The sequence below is a fragment of the Haemorhous mexicanus genome, chromosome 24 (assembly GCF_027477595.1).
Source record: "Haemorhous mexicanus isolate bHaeMex1 chromosome 24, bHaeMex1.pri, whole genome shotgun sequence".
Classification (NCBI taxonomy): Eukaryota; Metazoa; Chordata; class Aves; order Passeriformes; family Fringillidae; genus Haemorhous; species Haemorhous mexicanus.
Window position 1 is genome coordinate 3,947,564 of NC_082364.1, and position 23,387 is coordinate 3,970,950.

Sequence of the window (23,387 nt, forward strand, 5' to 3'; positions counted from 1 at the left end):
TGGTATTCTTTAATATAATATAAATCATAAAATAATAAATTAGCCTTCTGAGAACATGGAGCCAGATTCATCATTTCCTTCCTTCTTTGGGGGACTCAGAAAATACAACATGGCTTGGTTTTCAAGACACCTTTATCAGAATGGGGTCAAGTGTTTGCTCTGTTAATGGGGTAACAAAATCAGGGCTGCACTTCCTTCCTCTGTGACCCCATTCCACTCAGATTCTCTTTATTTAATAAAAAAAATAAGACAGAGAACAGTTTTCTGGAAAAAAATGTTTTATTATCAAATTATTCCTATACAGCACAATTACCCGTGGCAAGGTAAAACAGATCTCGGTGTGCACTCACTTGGAATTCAGTTCTAACAGCACAAAAATCAACAAACAACTCCTTCAGTGCAAATTAATGCCTTGGATTGTGGGGAATTCCTGTCTTTGGACTGTTTTCCTCTCAGAGTTCTCTCCAACTCCATCTTTGAACGAGGGAAAAGCGTAGTAGTTACAAAAATAGGTAGTATTTCAATTTCTAGGCTTTACAGTACAGTGGGAGGTAATTTCTCAGCCTCTAAAGTCCTTATTTCTTCATTGAACCCATGAAATCTCTTCACCCCAGCACGGGGTGGATCCATGCTCGATATTGCACAGACAGGACTTGAAAGCAGCAGAGGCTGGGCCAGCTGGGGAAGGAGCTCTCCTGTGTCAGACTCCTCAGTAATACATGTTCTTGTCCCACCAACCTGCAGGAGAAGGGAGGGGATAATAATTTTAAAAAATTGGTTGTTTTTCCTCAAAAAGGAAAAGTGATCATTGGAGAAAAATGGTTCATTTTTCAGCAGTCACCTGCGAGTGGCAGCTGAGGTGGGGGTGGGAGGGAAAGGATGGGGAAAGGCACATGAAATGAAAATATTCAGTTAAAATTCAACTGGAGCAGTGCACTCACTTCCTGGGTGTCTCCTGATGAGCAGCTTCCGGATTTCATCGTAGACCCAGATCAGGATGGCAAAAGGTACAGCCACAAACCAGTACTGGAACCTGGGAGTGGGGCAAAAGAAACACCTGAGAGCAGCTCAGCTCCAGCTCTGGGGTGGTTGTGCTGTTCAGTGTCCCTAAAACAAACCTGCCCCCTTGGGCCTCTTTCCTTTCTCCTAATTAATCTCTCAAATTGATGATGAGCATGTAAAGCCTCCCAGTCTTAAGTGGCTCCTGGATTAATTAATTCCAGGTCCTGTTCAGAAGGAAATTTTGCCTGGAGATATCACAGCAATAAATCACCTGACTGATCTATTTAAAATAAAAGTTAAATGCTGGCAGTGCTCATCAAAACCTTGGAAATGCTGGAAGAAATATTTAAATGTTGGTTTTGCACAAGTGGCTTTTTGGATCCGCAGTTGGAAATCCAGCAGGAGAATCTGGAAATTATGGCAATAATTGCCTTTTTGGCCAAGAAATAGTGATGAATATAATGATTTTTTAAAAATATTTCTCCTGCAGTGGTGCTGCTTCTGTTTTGTGCCCACAAGGAGGGCAGGGGAAGCTCAGTGGCACCAGAGCTCACCTGAGTGGAGTGAAGTTCAAGGCTGTAACATGTCCAAGGCCGTAGGTGAGAATCAAAGCAATTCCTATCTGGGAAAATATCCCCACCCAGATGACTTTGTTCCTGCAGGAAAAACAGAAAGGAAGAGTTAACTCTCTGTGAGAGAGCTGAGTTAACCCTCTGTGAGAGAGTTAAACTAACCCCAGAGTTAACTCTCTGTGAGAGAGTTAAACTAACCCCAGAGTTAACCCTCTGTGAGAGAGCTGAGTTAACCCTCTGGGAGAGAGTTAAACTAACCCCAGAGTTAACCCCTGTGAGAGAGCTGAGTTAACCCTCTGGGAGAGAGTTAAACTAACCCCAGAGTTAACCCTCTGTGAGAGAGTTAAACTAACCCCAGAGTTAACCCTCTGTGAGTGAGTTAAACTAACCCCAGAGTTAACTCTCTGTGAGAGAGATGAGTTAACCCTCTGTGAGAGAGTTAAACTAACCCCAGAGTTAACTCTCTGTGAGAGAGTTAAACTAACCCCAGAGTTAATCCTCTGTGAGAGAGATGAGTTAACCCTCTGTGAGTGAGTTAAACTAACCCCAGAGTTAACTCTCTGTGAGAGAGATGAGTTAACCCTCTGTGAGAGAGTTAAGCTAACCCCAGAGTTAACCCCTGTGAGAGATTTAAACTAACCCCAGAGTTAACCCTCTGAGAGAGAGTTAAACTAACCCCAGAGTTAACCCCTGTGAGAGTTGAATCCCAGAGTTAAACCCCATGTGAGAGTTAAATTAACCCCACAGTTAACCCCCTTTGAGAGGGTTAAGTCAATCCTAGAATTAAACCCCTGTGAGAGAGCTGAGTTAACCCTCTGGGAGAGAGTTAAATAGACCACAGAGTTAAACCCCTGTGACAGAGTTAACCCCCTGTGAGAGGGTTAAACTGACCCCTAGAGTTAAACCCCTGTGAGAAGGTTAAACTAACCCCCTGTGAGCTAACCCCCTGTGAGAGGGTTAAATAAAACCCAGAGTTAAACCCCTGTAAGAGAGTTAATCCCAGAGTTAGCCCCCTGTGACAGAGCTGAGTTAACCCTCTGTGAGAGGGTTAAACTAACCCCAGAGTTAACCCCCTGTGAGAGTTAAACATCTGTGACAGACTTAAGTTAACCCCAGAGTTAACCCCGTGTGAGAGTTAAATTAATCCCAGAATTAAATCCCTGTGAGAGAGTTAACCCCAGAGTTAGCCCCCTGTGACAGAGCTGAGTTAACCCTCTGTGGGAGGATTAAACTAACCCCAGAGCTAACCCCCTGTGAGAGGGTTAAGTTAAACCCAGAGTTAACCCCCTGTGGGAGGGTAAGTTAAACCCAGAGTTAACCCCCTGTGGGAGGGTTAAACTAACCCCAGAGTTAACCCCCTGTGAGAGGGTTAAGTTAAACCCAGAGTTAACCCTCTGTGACAGAGTTGAGTTAACCCTCTGTGACAGAGCAGATTTAACCCCCTGTGAGAGGGTTAAACTAACCCCAGAGTTAACCCCCTGTGGGGGGTTAAATTAACCCAAGTTAACCCCCTGTGACAGAGCAGATTTAACCCCCTGTGAGAGGGTTAAACTAACCCCAGAGTTAATCCCCTGTGTGCCTGCAGGAACCTTCTGGATCCCTGCAACCCCTGCTCCAGGTGAGCTCTGCAGGCACAGGGCTGGGCTGGGCACCTCTGTCCTGTACCCCAAGTGCTCCTGCCTGTCCTGGCAGCATTCCCAGCCCAAATCCAGCTGTGGGAGACACCCAGCAGCAGCTCCTCAGGGCTCCTGCTGCCCTGGGAATGTGCTCAGGGTGACTCAGGTGTTAATGCAAGGAGGAAGCACACCTAGGTGTAGGCCCTGTAGGTGCAGATAAAGGATGGAAAATGAATTGCTCTGCTATCAGAAACCTGCAGGGAATGCCAGCTCTGCTGCTGGCCTCTGGCCCAGCTGATATTTGGAATTCTCCAGGGGGAGGTTTGCAGAGGGAGGCCAGCACTGTCTGGGGGAGTTTGGCCAGCTGGTATCTCCCTTCCCAGAGCCTCAAGTTATCTCAGGGAAGTCCAGACTTGTTATCTCTTGATAAGGAGTTCAGAAAGTAATCTGGGAAAGAAACTCCCATTTTTTCCCTAGTAAACATTTTAATGAATGGAAAGTTGGTTTTAAGCTGGTGCGTTTTCAGAATAACCAGCACAATGTCTTTAAAGAAAATCCCTACCCTGAAGCAGAAAAGAGGCTGAGGGGAGGTGTAATGAAATATTTGCCTGAGATTTGTGATTGTTTAAGGCCAGGCTTAATCTTTGTGCAAAGACTGAAAGTGAGAGGGCCAAATCACTGAGCACACCTGCCTCTGAAGGGAGCAGGAGGCTAACTGGAACTGCAGGTTTAGATTAGATAGGAAAAAATCCTTCCCTCAGAGGGAAATTCTTCCCAGGTGAGGCCCTGGCACAGGTGCCCAGAGAAGCTGTGGCTGCCCCTGGATCCCTGGCAGTGCCCAAGGCCAGGCTGGAGCAGCCTGGGATGATGGGAGGTGGGGTGAGATGAGCTTTAAGGTCTCTTCCAACCCAAACCATCCTGGGATTGTGCATCTCCTAAACTCACCTGAAGAGGCCCTGGCGGAAAATGGAATTTCTGCGAGTTTTCCTGATGATCAGATCAGCCACCTGCTGGATGGTGATGCTGACAAAGAAGGCTGTGTAGCCAGTCCACTGCAGGTACATGCGCTGGTAGTGGGTCTGCAGGGCCAAATAAACACCAAAACCTCTTTAATTCCCACCCTCCCACCTCCCCCAGGCTGCTGCAAACCTCCAGGGGAGGCTTCCTTTCAGTGCCCAAGGTGTGAGTGCAGGGTTCCTCCAGATTTAGGCACAGAATGCTCAGATTTGGGCCCAGCTTTATTCTGGGACTGAGTCACGAGGCTGCAGCACGAGCTGGGGGTGAGGGGTGTTTGTGTGCATTGATCAATGCCTCCTGTGCCTTGTGATTCTGCAGGGGGAGGGAGGGAGAGGGGGAGGCTGCAGAGGACTTGGCAGAGGTGCTGCTCACCAGCAGGGCTGGGAGAGGATGGAGAGGATTGATTTGGGGGGTTTAACCATCCAGACCAGAGAAGAAGGTGCAGGGGGCTGGGAGAGGATGGAGAGGATTGATTTGGGGGGTTTAACCACCCAGAGCAGAGAGGAAAGTGCAAGAGGCTGTGAGAGGATGATGAGGATTGATTTGGGGGGTTTAACCACCCAGAGCAGAGAGGAAGGTGCAAGAGGCTGTGAGAGGATGATGAGGATTGATTTGGGGGGTTTAACCACCCAGAGCAGAGAGGAAGGTGCAAGGGGCTGGGAAAGGATGGAGAGGATTGATTTGGGGGGTTTAACCACCCAGAGCAGAGAGGAAGGTGCAGGGGGCTGTGAGATGATGGTGAGGATTGATTTGGGGGATTTAACCACTCAGAGCAGAGAGGAAGGTGCAAGGGGCTGGGAGAGGATGGAGAGGATTGATTTGGGGGGGATTTAACCATCTAGAGCAGAGAGGAAGGTGCAAGAGGCTGTGAGAGGATGATGAGGATTGATTTGGGGGGTTTAACCACCCAGAGCAGAGAGGAAGGTGCAGGGGGCTGAGAGAGGATGGAGAGGATTGATTTGGAGGGGTTTAACCACCCAGAGCAGAGAGGAAGGTGCATCTGCAGGGGCTGAGTGAGGAGGTGGCACATTGTTGAAGAATGAATGAAAAAGCAGAGGCTGAATGAAGGAGCTGTGCGCCAGGAAGCCCTAAAGATTCTCTCCTGAGGGAACATGAGATGAAAACTAATTCTGTTTGCATTTAAGCCTCATTTGCATTCCCTATCCCTTTATTTTGGGGGAATTTTGAAGCAAGCAGGCAGGCAGGGAATTGTCAGGGCTGCTTTACCCATTGCTGTCCGTAGGAATCCTCAAAGTCGTTGATGGCATTGCTCTCCCAGTTCACCCTCACTCCCAGCAGCGTGGAGGGCAGGAACCCTTGCTCAGCATAGACTGTGAAATAGGTGACAAAGGCCCCCACCGACTGCATGATTCCTGCAGAAACAAAGGGGCAGGAATGAGGAAAAACCGAAATTAAGGAGCACTGGGGGATGTGCTGGATGCATGAAACATGCTGAAGTAGTCTGAGAGTTTTGGTGCTGGGAATTGCTTGCCCTCTGTAGATAAAACATCATTTTATTGCTGAATAACGGGAGGGGGCTGGTGGGTTTGCAGAGGAAAGGGCTGAGTTTCAGCTCCTAAATTTAGGGTTTTTTTTAAATGAATCAGCTTGAGTCTTGCTTTGCTGACACAAGAGAGGGTCTGGGAGGCCAACCCACCAATCTGCAGGTAGGAGTACACGGCCAGCTGCTGGTTCACCAGCCGGTCTCTCCTCTTGTTCCGAGGTCTCCTGTTCATGATGTCACTCTCAGCTTTCTCATAAGCCAGTGCCACCGAGGGGATCTGCAAGAGAAACAAACCCTCAGGGGCTGGGGGCAGCATTTGCCTGATTCTCAGGGCTTTAGCAGCAATTTGCAGTTGCCAAGTGGTTCTGCTCAGGATTGGCAGAACAGAGGAGAGGAGGATCTGTGTGGATTCCTAATGATTCATTAATTCCTTTTAATTGTAAAGGGTTTGGGGGAAAGCTGAAACATGCATGGGTCTGGTGATCAATACAAAAGGCTAGAGGAATTTAACAATAATTTAACATTAATTTAAAATTAAAAGGTCTTCCAGGTCCTTTGGGATGGGCTGGATGGAATATCAGGTGTAAGTGCAGAAATCCCTCTGATCTCTTGATTAAAACACAAGATATTGTATTACTCTCTCTCTCTCCCTCTCTCTCTCTCTATATATTTATTTATTTATCTTTTTATATATATAATTATATTATATATAATTATATTATATTATATTATATTATATTATATTATTTATATGATATGATATGATATATTATGTGATATATTATATTATATTATATTATAGCTAGCATATTATAGTATATTATAGTATATTATATTATGTGATATTATGTTATGTTATGTTATGTTAGTTATGTTATGTTATATTATATTATATTATATTATATTATATTATATTATATTACATTACATTATATTACATTATATTATATTATATTACATCATATTATTATATCATATTATATTAATTATATTATGTGATATGATATGATGTGATGTGATATCAATCATATCATATCATATCATGTCATATATTATATTATATTATATTATATTATATTATATTATATTATATTATATTATATTATATTTATTATATTATTTTCATACATAATTGTTCACTGCTGATTTTAACCTGCATCAGATGTCTTTGCTTTCTCCTCCTCCCCCCCGCAGGTTGTTGTTGTTTTTCTACTCTTCTTTCTCTCTACCTGGCTGCTTTTAATCCCTTTTATCTCTGCCTTTCTCACCTGTAGGATAAATCCCCAGAATGCCCTGTTCAGGATGTGCCTCCACCCCCAGCCCTCTCCCTGGCAGGACTCTGGAGCTCCCAACTCACGATGTCGGTGCCCAGGTCGATGAAGAGGATGGTGATGGTGCCAATGGGCATTGGGATGCTGGCAATGATGTAGATGAGGAAGGGGCAGAGCTCAGCGATGTTCTTGGTCAGGGTGTAGGCAATGGTTTTCTTCAGGTTGTCAAAGATCAGGCGGCCTGGGGGAAGAGAAAATTCTTCTGTCAAAGGGAATTTTTATCAAAAAAAAAAAAGGAGTTCAAATTTAACCAAATGAGGTGGAAACATTTACTGCTTATTTCTGCTTTCCTCATGTGTTTCCTCATGCATTTTGTAATTTGGATTTGTTGGGTTTTTTAAAGTTCCCCTCTCTTAGAGGCTCCTGAAAACTCAAATGTGATAAAACACTTCTTTTGCTGAGGCAGTTTGAGGGGAAAAGCCTCACGCCCCAAAATGCTGTGGTTGTGATGGCAACCACGAGCTCTGTACAGTGAAAGAGTGGGAGGAGTGCTCCTGTCTTAGGTGGAGCACAGTGAAGGTGATGTGTGAGAAAGTAATAGAGGGAAAAGGTGGAGAAAATAATTTATATCTTTGTGAGGCTTCAGACTGCATTGGATCAAGTCTGGAAGTGCTTTTATCTGGTGCTTGATCAAACAGAGCCAGCAAATCTTTATTGTGTGTGGGAGAGGGAGGTGATTTCCTTATTCTCTGATTGTCATGTGTAGAAATGGAATTCATTCCCAGCTTTCCCAAATAGCAAATCCACAAATCCAGAAAGAGGAGAGAGGAAGATCAGGAGGCCCTGCCAGCAGCTTCCAGCTCAAAAAGTGGGAAACAACATTCTCTTTACCTTCCTCCACTCCTGTGACAATGGAAGCAAAGTTATCATCCAGCAGGACCATATCAGCTGCATTTTTGGCTGCATCAGAGCCAGCAATGCCCATAGCAATCCCAATATCTGCTTTTTTTAGGGCAGGGGAGTCGTTGACTCCATCTCCAGTCACGGCAACCACAGCTCCCTGGAACACACAAAAGCATCCAGATGTGGGTTTGGGAGGAGGGGGTGGATCCTGCCAGCATCAATCCTTAAATTTCTAGCAGAAAAATGCTGGTAGGGAGTTCTGAATCCTCCCTGTACCCACGTCAAACACAGCCAGGGGTCAGGAGGGTGCTGGGCAAGCTCAGAGTTTTGCGTGGTCCCCTTTAGAGTAGAGACCTGGAAAATTCAGAGATGTGATTGCCTGCTTCCTAAAGAGTGGACATCTCAATTAGATGCATTTCAAATGCAATTAGTCTGACAGTTGGGTATAAAGAGGATTTAAGATTTGCATATCTGCTCTGTGTGCATGGTCCATCCCTGTCTGAGCAGAGCCAGGTTCACCTCTGACATCTGGGGGAGGTTTAATTAACACAAAATATCCTGGTTTGGTTTTTTTCTTAATGAAGTGCTACAGAAACAGCCAGGCTCCATCTGATTCATAAATTATGTAACTGCTGAGTTGGAGCCCATCCTCATTCTATGCCAACAGCTTCTGGCCATCCTCAGGCTGTGCTGGAATTTCTCCACTAATCCAAAAGATGGAAAACTCTGATTATCCAACTCAGCTTCTTTGTTATCTTCCTGAACATCTCCTGCAGCCCCAGGCTCGGCTCTGGCTGATGCTGAAGTTTCTGGCTTGGCTCAGGGCAGGGTGTTCAGAGTGGGGACAAAGCCTGGCAAACTGATTAATAAAATGCTGAATTTCCTGTCCCTGGGGGGATTGAGCACAGTGTCACTACCTATAAATAATGCCATGTACAGAAAGGCTTATAAGCTCTAAGTGCTAAACATAGCTGGAGCCTGGCTGGGGGAGGGTGTTCCTTTTCATCCCTAAAGAGCCAAATCTGCCAGGAGTGTGGGAGTCTGAGCAGTGCAGAACACGTTTACCCACCGTGTGCCTAACAGAGACCATTCAAAAAATAAAAACCACATCAAACTGGAAAGTTTTATCTCTTTTTTTTTACTTTCTGGAGAGCCCTCCAGGCTTAAACCCAAAGAGCTGATAATGCTGATTGGGAAGCTCAGTGCTGAGAGGACTACAAAAATAAAATAATATCTTATGACACATCTTCTTCTTTACAAAGTCTAGGCACAGCACTAGTGTGGCTTTAATTCACAAAATCTACTTGGAAGATGTCATTTTTGAGTAGAGAGTCTTTTGATGGCAATTTTCATCTTTTACAGAGCTCTGTGATTTTTTTTTTTTTTTTTTTTTCCCTCCTGTGCTGGCTGCACTCCAGGCTGCTTTACATAATATTGCCCATGGATGGGACAAACTCTCTTGAAATCCTGCTGCCTGATTTACAGCCCTGGGAAGTAACACAGATAAGGCTTGGTGGTACATAAATCATACTCTGGCGTTCTGTGGGGTTCATACCTCAGAATCACAAATAATCTAGGCTGGAAAAGAGCTGTGAGTTCACCTGTTCACTCAGCACTGCCACTAACCAGTTCCACTCCCAAACATTCCTGTGGGCAGCAGGACATGGCTCTGAGCAGCCACAGGAGTTAAGAGGAGAGGATGTGGCAGCAGCATTGCTTTTATCTGTGTTTAAAGAATTCCCGAGGGAATTCTCCTTCCCAGCCAGGGCACAGGAGGCTTTTTGTGCTTCTCAGAGTGCCAGGGACAATCTATGCTCTGGCTACAGCTCCAAACCCAGGGAAAGCTCATTTTGTCCCCAGGAGCTGTGTCTGCAGCAGGAATTTGAGCGGCTTGGATTGAGTCCAGGCAGCGTTTGTGGCAATCTGTTAGATAATGTTCTGGCACGGGGAAAAGGCTATAAACAGAGCTTAGGGAGCTCTGGGAATTGGCTCCCAGCCTCTCAGCCCTGGTGTGTGTGTGTATGACCTTTGCCACGCCTGCCTCACCTGCCTCTGACAGCCCTCCACGATGATCAGCTTCTGCTGGGGCGACGTGCGCGCGAAGACGATCTCGGCGTGCTCGCGCAGGATGGCGTCCAGCTGCTCCGAGCTCATGTCCTTCAGCTCCATCCCGTTCACCACGGCTGCCGTGGCTTCCCTGCAAGAGCCACGGGCAGGGAAGGGTGAATTTTCAAATTAGAATTTTCAGATTTTCAGTGCTCTCGTGGGATGGGCGTGCAGCTGGATGGCGGGAAAGCGGCAAATTGAGTTAATTGCAGAGGCGTTTGTTGTTAATCAGCAGGAGTTGAATGAAAGGCACTGCAGAAACCCAGAGTGGATCTCAGTCACTTCTGGATACAGAGGGGTCTCATTGAAGCTTCAGAAAATGCATTTTAAAGAGGCCTCTCACTGGGAGGAGCAGAGGAAGACATCACTTCTGCAAAGAGCTTTCATCCTTCCCCTGTGATGCTATTTTTTCCCCATTTAAAGGGTGAAGGAAGAATTTGGGCTGATGGTCCAAACTGGGTCGTGTGATGCTGAATTTTGCTCTTTGTGTGTGTGTGTTTAGTCAAACAGGCAGCGACAGTGACTTCCACATGATGTGCAAAGAATAATTCACCAGATTTTCTTCACGGGCAGCAGAGATGAAAACCACTGAGTGGACACATTTAGGTGGAGATGACTCAAGAGTGGGAATGTGTCATAAAAAAAGCAGAAAGCAGCGGGGATGTAGAATAAATCACTGTGGAGGGAGCAGGGAAATGAAGCCCTGGGTGCTGCCAGGCTCTGCTGGCTCTCACCTCCTGTTGACCCGCTCCACAGGGATGTTGAGGCGCTTGGCAATGTCCTCCACGGTCTCGCTGGTGGCTGAAATGATGCCCACGCTCTTGGCGATGGCCTTGGCCGTGATGGGATGGTCGCCAGTGACCATAATGACCTGAGCAAGGGACAAGTGAGTGCCAAATGGCCCAAGGTGGAGGGAGAAGAGGGGGAATGCCCGGTTTTGAGGAGCAGGAAGCACTCTGGGATCAGAGCAGCGCTGTGTACACAGCAGAGGGAGATTAGGGGCGGTAATTGCCCAGCTCTGTATCAACATCTGGGCTCTGCCTCTCTTCCTGAGGCTGCTTTATCAGGGCTCTGGAGGAAGAACTCGTCACAGGCAGCCAGATTAGAATAATGCAGAATAAAGGAGCCCTTATATAAGGAGCTATATTAGGTATGTTCAGTGGGGAGGGTTTGTTAGGATATTGCATCTTAAAATGGATCTTGTGACTGAGGTGTCCTGACAGATAAGGCAAAGCCTTTTCTTGCTTTTCTCAAAGAAAAGTTGCCAGATCTGTCTTCAGGCTATGGAAAATTTAATCAGGTTGGGGTTTGGGATTCTTCTCATCTAGATGTGTAATTCCAAATATGATTTTCCTAGATTTAGAGAGATTTCACCTCTGCTTGGTTTAGTTGTGGGTCCGCAGGGAGTGAAATTAGGGGAACTACTGCTTCAGGTTTCACCTGAATAATGTTAAGATTAGTGATTCCTTTGGATAAATGTTCAAAGCAGTGCCCTGGTGCCTTCTCTAGAACTGTTTCTATCAATCACCTTATTCTGTTTACAAGCAATTCATTCCAGCTGTCGTGGGTTCTGTATTCTAGAGATGGATCTGATGAGAGAGTATCTGAGCTTTTGCAAATTTGGATTTCCAGGTTTGAGGGGTTTGTGCAGTTCCTATAGTCTGATTCCCACTTGAATTAAAATGTTTTGTCACTGGGGACTTTCTAAATTGAAATTATACAATGGTCTTAACTAAGGTTAAGGTTTTTGATGATCATTGCTAAAAAGATAATTAGTGACGATATGGTGGAAGATCTTAAATTTTAAATACATTAAATAACACCTAAAATAATCATAAGGAGTCTTTCTGTAGTGAACCCACTGTGTTTTTTCTCTGTAAAATCCTCACCTTGATGCCAGCACTGCGGCACTTGGAGACAGCGTCAGGCACCGTGGAACGAGGTGGGTCAATCATGGACAGGAGCCCCACAAAGCACAGGCTGGAGGTTGGGAAGTTCATGGAATCTGTGTCAAACTGGAAGCTCTCTGGAAACTCCTTCTCAGGCAGGTACAAGTGGCAGAAACCTGAAAAGGTGTTTAGGTTGGTGAGATGGACAGGACAATGTGGGAGAAAGAGGAGAGGCTTTGCTCTTGCCCATGGAACTCCAGCATTTAACCATTTTTCCAGGCATGCTGGATGTGCCAAGACTTTAAACCCCACTTCACAGGTTTTACAGCTGGATTTTAGCCCATTTTCATGTTTTACCCCGTTTTCCCAGGCACTCACCCAGCACTCTCTCCCCCATGCCCCCCAGCTCCATGTAGGCTGTCTGGAAAGCTTCTGCCTTCTCGCTGTCCAGAGGCTCCTCCTTGCCGTTGATCATGATGGTGCTGCACCTCTCCAAAATCCTCTCTGGGGCACCTTTCATCACCAGCAGGAAGCGTTTGTCGTGGGGGTCATCAGTCTCATGGATGGAAAGCTGTGCCACAAACAGGAGAGGGGTTGGAAGAGCTCAAATTGTCCTCATTTCCTTCTAGTTTCCCATGGGATTAATGTTCTTTTCCATGAAGAAATCATGATTTCCATCAAGTGGAATGAACTGCATCTGTTATAACTTGAATTTCCTCTGTTGCTGAATTACCCTATTAAGGCTTCCAGGTCACCCATTGCTGCATCAGGCCCAGTGATAGAAACAATCTGGCACGATTTCCAAAAAAAAAAAAAGAAACACACCTGGAATTTGTTGGTAGAGTTGAAAGGGATTTCAGCCACTTTCCTGTTCTGTGCTCTAATGCTCATCACATCCCCCAGAATGACCTCAGAGAATTTCAGCAGAGCTGTCTCAGAGGCATCTCCAACCACGACCCTCTGTGGGCACAAAGGAAGAAAACACTTCACTTTTACATTTCCACAATTCCATGGCATGCTGCACACTTCAGCAACAAGGAATCTCCATTTTTATGTTCAAGTTATCCTGGAAAAATATTAAAATAGAATTTGGGGGTGTCTGCTTTGCTCTTGGAGTTAGAACTGAGCCACAGCAAACTGTAAAGTGGATTTGGGGTCACACTCAGGGCACTACAGGTGAGCTGAGGCAGAAACCCAAATTAATTTGAGGATGGCATTGGTGAGTGAACAGCAGGTTTGTCCTGGTAGCCCAGTCAGTACAATTTACTACCTTCAAGCAGTCATGTGGAAAGACATCAATTAAGGCATGTTAACCTTTGCTATAATAAATTAACTGTGCAGTAATTACTGTTCCTGCTAGTTGTCTTGCCTTTTTCCTGGCAGGCACAGTTGGGTTTGGACAATGCACAGGGGCTCTTGGGGCTGTCCTGTGCAGGGCCAGGAGTTGGGATTGTGGATCTCCTCCAATTCAGGATAATCTGCATTTCTGTGCTCTTGGCTCTGTGGGTTTTTTTATCCTGTGTTAAATTTTTTGTGTGAGTGTACAGAGGTAAAACCCTGTCAGTAGGAACTTACAGGTAAAATGGAGATTGTTAAAGCCAAACAGAGAAAATTGCTTTTTCAGAGGAAGGGAAATAAGCTGGTGTGAAGTCAGCAGTACCTTCATGATGGGGAGATTTTCCTGCCCTGGCCGGAATTCCGCCCGGTTGCAGAGAGTGACAATTTTTGATAACGCCGTCCATGAGGGGGAACTTTGATCAAAGGGCTGGGCTGAGAGAAGCAAAACACACATTGCATCTTTTAACACCTTGCGTGACACAAGTAAAATCTCAACAGTGAAAAAACAGGACTTCTTTGCAGAAAAAATTCATTTTTTTGACAGCTTCTTTTACGGAAAAAAAAATGATATAAATTTTTCCTCCAGCAGAGCTGGCAAAGGGGCTTGGATGATGCTTGTTTGCTGAATTCCCTACTAAATGTACTCTTGGCAAAAGGTTCTGGAGTAGAACCACCTTCAGGTTAACTTCCTGTGAGTGGAATCCAATATTAATTCTTTTTTTCACATCTCCACATGGCTGAGGAGGGATTTCCATGCGTAGAAGGAAGATATGTCTGATTTAGCCAGCAAAAATGAGCATCCTGGGATGGATCCAGGTATGTGGCCCTTCCCACACCCCCATTTTCCCATTTACTTGTTTGATCTTCACTGGTGTCGGCTGAGTAGATCTGGTTGTCAAACCAGAGGTGGGCAACAGTCATCCTGTTCTGGGTGAGGGTGCCTGTCTTGTCGGAGCAGATGATGGAGGTGGAGCCGAGGGTTTCCACGGCCTCCAGGTTCTTCACCAAGCAGTTCTTCTTGGCCATGCGCTTGGCCGTGAGGGACAGGCTCACCTGGCAGGAGGGAAGGGGTCCAGCTGTCACCAAGGTGTGGCTACACACAGGTGTAACGAGATTGCATTCTCCTGGTAGATTTTTTGTGGGGTTTGTAAGAGAATAGTTTAAATTTTTCATTTTTGTTGGCTGCAGTGCATTTTTTTTCTCCCCTTTTTAATTTTTAATTTAGAATCTGAGGTTTGGCTGTGACTAGCACAGGTAGATTTGCTGCTGATAGGAACCTGCTGCCTGCTGATAGAAATAAGGATGTCTTATCAGTCAAGAGGTTGTTTGGGATGGAAGAACCTGCAAGGGGCAGGAGCTGCTGGCCACCAGCTCCATGAATTCCACAATGATTCCCTTCATTGTTTGCTGCTGGGGTGCTTTGGAGCCAGCAGTGCTTAGCAGGTGTGCTGTTTCTCAGGCAGGGATTTTAGTGCTGGACAACTGGTAATAAAGTGGAGTTTTCATGTGACTTTCAGAGTACAATGTCCCCACTTCCAAGTGGGAGCGGGTGGTGGGGAAATGAGTCACGTCATTGCACTCGGCAGCCATCGAGGCAGAGCAGCACTTGAACTTAAACCCCAGCTGGGTTTAAGATGAGTGACTCAGTTACACCAGAATTACCAAATGGATTGAACCCCCACCCCTCTCCAAAGCCAGCCCAGCCCAGAGCTGCAGAGGCAAGCAGAGAGCCCCAGCGCGGACTCACCGTCACCGTGGCCAGCAGCCCCTCGGGCACGTTCGCCACGATGATGCCGATGAGGAAGATGATGGAGTCCAGGATCTTGTAGCGCATGGAAACGGAGATGATGAAGAAGAGGACCCCGATGGAGATGGCCACCCCTGCCACCAGGTACACAAAGTGCTCGATCTCGATGGCGATGGGCGTCTTCTCGTTGCCCACGCCCGAGGCGAGGGAGGCGATGCGGCCGATGATGGTGCGGTCCCCGGTGTTGATGACAATGCCAGTGGCAGTGCCTGCAGGGACAAAGAGCTGTCACCTCCAGGGCACACAAACCCTCAGAGGAAGTTGCAGCCTGACATTCCAGCAGGTATTGATGGAAAAACTGTGAGGAAGCCGCGGTCAGTTCAAACCCGAATCAATCCATTGGTTGGTGCAGCCGTGAGCGCGCTGCGTGTTGGAACAAATGCTAAGGGTGACCACCCCCAAGTTCACACTTTAATCTGCTCAGGTCAAAATTCATGTGGGAAATAAAACCTCTCTCAAGTTCCTCAAAGCAGAATTGCTCAAATGAGTTAGCAGGACTAAGCAGTCCCTGTGCAGGCGCCTTTTTGGGGGCCCTGCTCCCTGTATGCTGATAAATAATAAAAATTAGAAACGTTCAGCTCCCCTAAAGCTGCTGAATAGAGGTCAAAGACTAACTAGAAAAAATGATAAAAGGATGTAAAGGTGTGCACACAGGATGGTAAATGTGGCTGGAGCCAGTGGAGAAAGAGATAAAGAAGATAAAATGGGATTTCCATGCCCAGTTTCAGGATCAGCTCACCTTCCACACAGGTGGTGGAGTAGAAGGCAATGTTCCTGGTCTCCAGGGGGTTCTCGTGGCTGAAGTCACAGGAGCGGGACTGTGGCTCTGACTCCCCTGTGAGTGAAGAATTGTCCACCTTTAATGAAAGGGAGACATGCCCAGATTAAAGTCAGCAGTACACAGAGGTGTCCAGCCAGGGAGGTGAGGTGACAGCTTCATCCATAATCAGTGACATCAACATCTCAGTGCCTCTTCTCTGAGCTGCTGCTGGCCCTGACAGGACCTGTTTCTGTGGGAATTCAGGTCAGCCAGTGCTGTGTGTCTGTCAGTGGGACTTTCAGCAGCAGCCTGAGAAAACCCCACAGTTTTGAGGATCTGCCTCCAGTGGAAACTCTCAGTTGTGTATTGGTGCATCTGCCCTGTCTGGCAAAGAGCAGAGCCAGAACATGGCATGGACTTCTTGGATGTTCAGGGAGGGAGGTGTCAGTCCTAGAGGAGCTCAGCATCACATTCAGGCTTCTGCTCTCTGACTTCATTAGTGATGTCCAGTCAGAGCTCTAATTACCCATATTGGCTGTGGAGAAATTCCTCCCATGTAATAAATCACTCCAAACTCTGTTTTCCCTCTTTCCTTGGCTCTTCCAAGCCCTGTTTACCTTGCAACCCTGAGTGAAGATGAGGCGAATGTCTGCAGGGATCCTGTCCCCACCCTTGATCTCCACAATGTCCCCAACCACCAGCTGGTCTGCTGGCAGCTCCTTCTTCTCGGCATCCCTGAGGACAAGAGCTTGCTGGAAGACAGAAATGGAACAAAAATGAGCTTTGTGCCACCCTCTGCAGTGAGATCCTCCCCTCTGTTCTGGGAAAGAGCCAGAGCAGGGTGATGGAGAGGAAATGGGAGAATATTTGACGTCCAGCTGGGCTGCTCAGCCTGGAATTTGGGGGATGTGAGATGGGAAGTGGCCTTGTAGATGGGGAAATACCTTCCAGGGATGTTCTCACATGCCATCAGCTCTGTGGGTAAAAGCAGTGAGCTGCAAAATGTAAAACCAGCACATTTCACCCTTTTGCAGGTTTGAACTGGGCACTGAGATCTCTAACCCAGGGCTGGATGGAAACGAGGAGGTGCATCCCACAATTCACAGATCCATGAAAGCAAGCACCGCGTGCTTTTGTGATTCAGGATGTTTATCTGGGTCATTTGCCAAGAGATAAATTCAAGTTGGGCTTGCTGGGCTTCCCTCCTGCTTTATTGGGATGAATTTTGGCCTCAGTTGAAAGGAACTGTGTTCTCACCTGTGGGATCATCTTGCTGAAGCTGGCCATGATGTTTGTGCTTTTGGCTTCTTGATAATAGGCAAAGATGCCAGTGAGGATGACAACCAGAGCCAGGACTACTCCGAGGTAGAGCTGATCAATAAAAGATATAATATGGTTAATTTAAGGCAAGTTTTCAGCAATTCCTCTGTTAGAATGAATCAGTTCTGTGTTGTTTTAAAATGAGGTTTTGGCCAGGTTAAAAGACAGGTTAAGAAAAGGTTTAGGGTGCAGGCCTGCAAATGATCAATTAAAGCTTTTTTTGTGCGTGTATAAAAAAGGTTTGAATAATCTAAAATCCTTCTCTGAGCTGACACAATCCTGATTACAGTGTAAAAAATTAAAAAATAAAAAGCAGAGTATAACTCAAAGGGGAATTAGTCAGAGACTCTTTAGTCTCTGACTGAAGTCAGAGTCTAAAGTCTTCAGACATTTGAACCTCTCTCAGAATTCTCAAGAACTGTGACTATGCCCAGTGGCCGTCAAACCTTTGCCCAGGCACTCTTTAGGCGAGTGCTGTGGCGGTGTTTGAGCTTTTATCAGAAGTGTTTGGCAGCTGGAGAGTCTGGTGAGAACAAGAGGCCTCCTTGTAGTTACTGAGTAACTGTGGAGTACTGAAATCCCCCTGGCCGCGGTGGGACCCGCGCTGGCGGGGTGGGCGCTCATCCACTCACGTTGTCAAAGGCTGAGTCCACCCCCTGCGCCAGCTGGATGCCAAAGGAGATCCAGGAGAAGCCAGCCCCGATCCACAGGAGGATGGAGAAGCCCCCGATCATCTGCTTGAGGAACTTCACGATTTCTGGGGTGGCTTTGGGAGGAGTGAGCGCGTTGGGGCCGTCCCGAGCCAAAATCTCTGCTGCTCTTGCACTCGAGAGACCCTGCAGAAGGAGGTGACACGTTCACAGTGAAATCACAAAGGGATTTTTACCCCAGCTCAGAACAAAATGCACGTGTTGCTGTTTTTTCATACGTTTACAATGAAATCACAAACAGATTTTTACCCCAGCTAAGAGCAAAATGCCCGTGCTGCTGTTTTCTCAAATGTTCACAATGAAATCACAAAGGGATTTTTAGCCCAGCTCAGAACAAAATGCACGTGTTGCTGTTTTTTCATACGTTTACAATGAAATCACAGATTTTTACCCCAGCTCAGAGCAAAATGCCCGTGCTGCTGTTTTTTCACACTTTCACAATGAAATCACAAAGGGATTTTTACCCCAGCTCAGAGCAAAATGCCCATGCTGCTGTTTTTTCCTGTTTTTTCACATGTTTACAATGAAATCACAAACAGATTTTTTACACCAGCTCAGAACAAAATGCCTGTGCTGCTGTTTTTTCACATGTTTACAATGAAATCAGATTTTTACCCCAGCTCAGAGCAAAATGCCCATGCTTCTGTTTTCTCAAATGTTCACAATGAAATCACAAAGGGATTTTTACCCCAGCTCAGAGCAAAATGCCCGTGCTGCTGTTTCTTTCAAGGTTGTTTGTGTCACACACCAGCTGCAACCCTGATTTCCAAACCTCCCGATTTCAGAGTGGCTGCCATTAATTATCAGCTGTGGAGAAACAGCCATTTCTTATTTCTTCTGGAGCACTGAATTTGGGGCCACATCCATCAGGAGTTTCCATTCTGTTGGTTATGAACCAAAAATACCTGGACCAAGTGTTTGGAAAGCCAGGGGAAAACTGACATTTTTTTGTTGCTGCTTCTGCATTTCCACAAGGTGTTTGCAGCTCAGGAGGTTCTTGAAATTCTTGTCTGGGCTCTGGCCAGTGCTTTGATAGTCAAATGTCAGGTGTCAAAGGGACTCGGGTGTAGTTTCTCAAATCGAGATTTTCCTTCAAAATCAGCTCAATCCACGCAGTCTTTGGCTATAAACTGCCACAGTGAAAAGTGAATTGTGGCGAAATCAAAAGATCACATTACAGCTTTAGAAAAAATGAGGTCCTGGTGCAAAACCCTGAGGTCCCATTTTTGATTTCAAAGCAGTAGCTCAGCTTTCTTCAGGCTCGAGAGAAACTCCACTTTAAATCCAGGGCAGTGCTCGTTGGCTTGCTGGTTTAGGCTTTACTGGGAGCATCCCTGCAGGCACCCACACACATCTAATACTGAAATTCCTGCTCCTGGGAGCTCTGGGGAGGCCAGAGGCACCTGCCTGAGGCAGCTCCTCAAGGAAGCCCTGTGCACTTACTTTGTCAATGCTGGTACCATACTTCATCTCCAGCTCCGAGGTGCTGAGCCTGTGGTCATCCTGCATCCCAAGAGAGACAGAAAATGACAGTGAGCACAGCATCAGACTGCTGGAATTTTCATTTCCAAACTGCCTGGATCTGGGAACAGATGAAATTGCCTGTGTGACACCTCAGTTTCATTAAGTAGACAAATCTGCATTGATAAGTATATATCTTCCACTGGAAGATGAGAATTTTTTCCTTTGGATTTGCAGAGTGCTTTTGTAAATAGCTCCCTCCTCCAGCAAATCTGTCACAAGAGCAGGGTGGTGTGTTCGTGTTTCTGCTGCTTGCCACGAGGGGCTGTGCTTCTTTTGGATAAATCATTTCAGCCTGCTCTCTGCAGGGCTCAGAGTGTGTGTGACAGCAACCTCTGCCCTCCATTGCCAGGCTAGGGAATGTGAATGATCCTCCTCAGTCTGCTGGGAAGAGGCCACAGGTTCTAAGCACAGGTGAAAAGGGTGTGGGAGAGGGAAATCTCAAAGCTCTTGTCCTTGGCCTGCAGTGACACCTCTGTGGTATCATTGGCCTAATTATATCTTGTGCTGAACTGGGATTTAGAAGCCAAGAATTTGAGAGATCTCCCAATTGTTTTCTCAGAGTGATTCATGGGTACTTGGGTGAGTCAATTCTCCTGTCTGTGCTTTGGTTTCTCTTTAGAAACACGGGAGTGGAGTTACATGCCCCCGTGGCAAAGGCAACACAGACAGAAATATTTACCTGCTGCTGGGCAGATCTTGGAAACGTGCTGGGTGAATGGGTGAGAGAATCATGGAATCAGTATCTTATTTTGGTGTTCTTTGGGCTTTGAAATGCCATCCAGCCTGTAAATAGCCTCTCCTCTGAGCTGCTCTCACAGCAATCCCAAAAAGAGGTCAGCATAATTACCCTCATGTTCCAGATTGGGAAACTGGAATGTGTGGAGAGGAAGCAACATTTCCAAGAGCAGCCAGCAGGTCAGTGGAGAGCCAGGAGGAAAACCCAGATTTCGTGAAGGCCAGAGCAGTTGGTTTGGGTGAAACCCCCTGTGTTTAAAGCTGAGCCCTGCCCTCAGCTCTGCAATCTCTGGAGCACAATGCCGTGGTTCTGCCTCTCCTCTGACTCCTGGCTGGCTGTGCAAGTTGTCAGGAATACTGATGGCAGTGATTCCATCTGGGGAATGGCTCCTTTTTGAGCAGATAATGTTCTGTACCATTGGTGCCTTAATTACACCAGATTCATCCTCTCATTTTAGGTATTAATCTTGCATGGGGTTTTTCTGGCACGCTCCAGGAGGGTGAGGAAGCAAATCCTTCCCTCTGCCAGGATTTTCAGCACAGGACACTCCCTGGATTTCATGGAATGTGTAATGGAGGCTCAGCAACACTCACCAAGTCCAGTTCTTTCTTAAGATCTTCTGCCTTCTTTTTCTTCTTGTTGCCTTTTTGGTCTTTGTGCTTCTCCTCTTCGTCCTCAATCTCTGTTTTGTGCAGATCTTTTGTGCCATAGATCTCAACCGAGTAAACATCAGACCTTTTCTGTAAAAGACCACAAAAAAGTCAAAATTTTGCACCTCTACTTTTTTAGACAACTTGCAAATTTCTGCTGTCACTTTCTCCTGGCTACTTAAAGTTTTTTTCCTGTCTTATCCAGAGATCCATCCAGTTTGTGTTACTGTGATTGTGACCAGGACTTCACCAGGTGCAAATTACTGGGATTGCTTTAGGGATGTACAACACTTCCTGCAGCTTATGATCTGAAACAAGTGTAGGAAAATACTGCCCAGGACCTCAGCAGTGAAAATTAATAATTCATTTATCAGCTCCAAGAAGAGATCAGTGGAGAAGCAAAATATTTGTGAAAGGAAAGGGGAGGGGGAAATTATCCATTGAGAACTTGCTTGTTCCTGGAGCTTTTCAGAGCCAAAACTTCAAGATCCAAATTTTAATTACAATTGAAATATATATTAGAAATATACACTTAGGAATAGATAGTTGGACTGAATCAAAGTGAGGAACGGAGGCAAGCACCAGACTGAATGCCAAGGAGGAGCTGCTCTGTTTCTGCCCACACAGAGCTCAGACCTGGCAGGGATTTAGCCAACAATTCCCTTCTTTTTGGCAGTGGAGTACTGGGCACAGGGAGCTGTTGACCCAGGGAGGCTGCTGCACCTCAGGCAATGTTTTGCTTTCAGTGATAACTCGGGAGTTGTGCTGTTTCCAAACCCTGGGTTAACTCTGCACTGTGCAGGGCAAACTTCCCCCCCGTGCCACTGATTAATGGAAACGTTCCAGCTCCCAAATCCTCCTGGAAATGACACGCCAGGCCTTGGGAGAGCCCCTGGGTGACCCCATTCCAGAGGTTTCCTTATGGATTCAACACCAGGAGTTCAGGAGAGCCCCCCTGGGTGTTCCCCCTTGTGGGACAAAGCACAAAGGGGCTCTGCCCAGGTTTGGCTTCCTGAGAGACCTCACAGCAATGAAGGAAGAGCTCTCCATAATATAAAGAAAGCTCAAATAATGGAAACAGCAAGAAAAAATTAGAAAAATTGGGGTGTCTTAATATTTAACACTGTTCTGAACTCATAACTGGCATCTTATCCTCAGCTGTCCTGTAACCAAAGGAGCGTTTAAATCTTGACATTGTCTCTTGATGGAGGGGAAAGCAAAGAGCTGCTGAGCAGTTTGAGCACTGTAAAGACTGAAATATTGTTCCTAAACACTTGATTTTGCTTGGTGATGCACATCCCAGAGGCAGGGCTTGTCTGTTATCAGTCCTGATTTTATTTCTGCCATGCTGAAGATTCACAATCTGTTTTATCTATTGGGAATTTTTCTCATCACCTTCCTTCTCCTCCTCCTCCTCTTCCTCCTCCTCTCTTTAACTCTCCAGCCCAAAAAATCTGTTCAGCTTTTCAAATCCCTATAGAGCACAGAAACCAGGAAAGGCAACAGCTCTCTGCTGGGAAGAGAAAAAGCAAGTGGAAGAGAAAAAGAAAGAAATTGGATGAAGTTAGTAAAATCTATTGCTCACTTGTAAGCATTACCTATATTAACCTCTAACCTTCAAAGTTTCATAAAATCTCAGATTTTGGCTCAGATTTTTGGCTCAGCCAGTCCAAGAATTCTTCCCAAGAATGCAAACTGTTAATGCCCAAGAGTGTCTGGCACTGATTCAGTTTTTCACTTAGCCTGTACTTATAGCACAGATTCACAAATTAAAACTTAAGAAGAAGCACAAGGGGCAGCTCCTTGGGCATTGTACCCACCTTGACCATCTTGGTGAGTTTATTCCTTTCCTGATGGAGAGAAGCAGCCAAGCCAAAGCCTCTGGATCAAAAGCCAAAAATCTCTGGATGAAAAGCCCAAGCCCAGCTGGGGACTGTGGTGGCTCAGAGCAGTCCTGGAGTGCAGAAGCTCCCCGAGGTGGTGGGTCCCTCTCCTGTTCCAGCAGGTGTTAGCTGGAATGCTGCTCCCACCTCGGCATCCTTCAGGCAGGACCAGCTCCCTGTCCCAAGGCTGTGGAGAAAGAGCTCTGCTTGCTGCTGCTTTATAAATCAGCATCTTGGGCTGCCACTCCACCCCTCCCCTTCCAGGTCCAGCCCATCTTCTGTTTCACCTGGAGTAGGTGGAAAAATACCACAGTAATGGGCATGTGGGTTTCAGGTCAGATAGGTTCTAATTATTCCTTTGTAGTGTTTGCTCACAAGTAGGGAACAGGTGTATTATTCATCTTGCTGGAAGCAAGGAGTTTCCTCCAGAGACTTTCCAGCTCCGGGCTCCCCTGGGGATCCGGGGCTGAAGGAGGGCTCTGCACACTCTGCCTCACCTGCCCAGGTGATGTTCTCTTTGCCTGAGGCCCCTCCAGGTGGAATTCCTGCCTCATTTGGGTGCTGGCAGGGATCTGGTGGAGTGGTGCTCTTTGAAGCTTCAGAGCTTGGACTTCACTCGGAATCCTTGCCTTGTATTTCGTGTGTTTTCCACCTTCTTGCTGAGCTGGGAGAAGTGAATGAACTTCCTGGTGCCTGTCCAGCAGGGCACTTACCTGAACAGTTTTGCTTTGTCTTGCACCAATTACCAGCTTCCAGGTAGGAGTGGTAATGACATTTGT

The 23,387-nt window shown here is 46.4% G+C and overlaps 1 protein-coding gene across 1 annotated transcript; it reads right to left on the bottom strand.

Annotated features, from left to right (window-relative positions):
* Positions 1 to 260: 260 nt before the first annotated feature.
* ATP12A (ATPase H+/K+ transporting non-gastric alpha2 subunit) lies at positions 261 to 22,824 on the bottom strand. Its single transcript, XM_059867284.1, has 23 exons — positions 22,546 to 22,824; positions 20,669 to 20,815; positions 19,259 to 19,318; positions 17,738 to 17,941; positions 17,043 to 17,156; positions 16,403 to 16,537; positions 15,765 to 15,882; positions 14,966 to 15,234; positions 14,073 to 14,271; positions 13,541 to 13,650; positions 12,706 to 12,840; positions 12,259 to 12,451; positions 11,881 to 12,056; positions 10,726 to 10,862; positions 9,932 to 10,082; positions 7,874 to 8,042; positions 7,069 to 7,223; positions 5,865 to 5,988; positions 5,435 to 5,580; positions 4,136 to 4,269; positions 1,557 to 1,658; positions 942 to 1,033; positions 261 to 738 (listed from the first exon to the last, which is right to left on the bottom strand). Exons 1-23 carry the CDS (start codon positions 22,552 to 22,554, stop codon positions 710 to 712), a joined length of 3,108 nt encoding a protein of 1,035 aa, XP_059723267.1. The 5' UTR covers positions 22,555 to 22,824; the 3' UTR covers positions 261 to 709.
* Between the last annotated feature and the right edge of the window lie 563 nt (positions 22,825 to 23,387).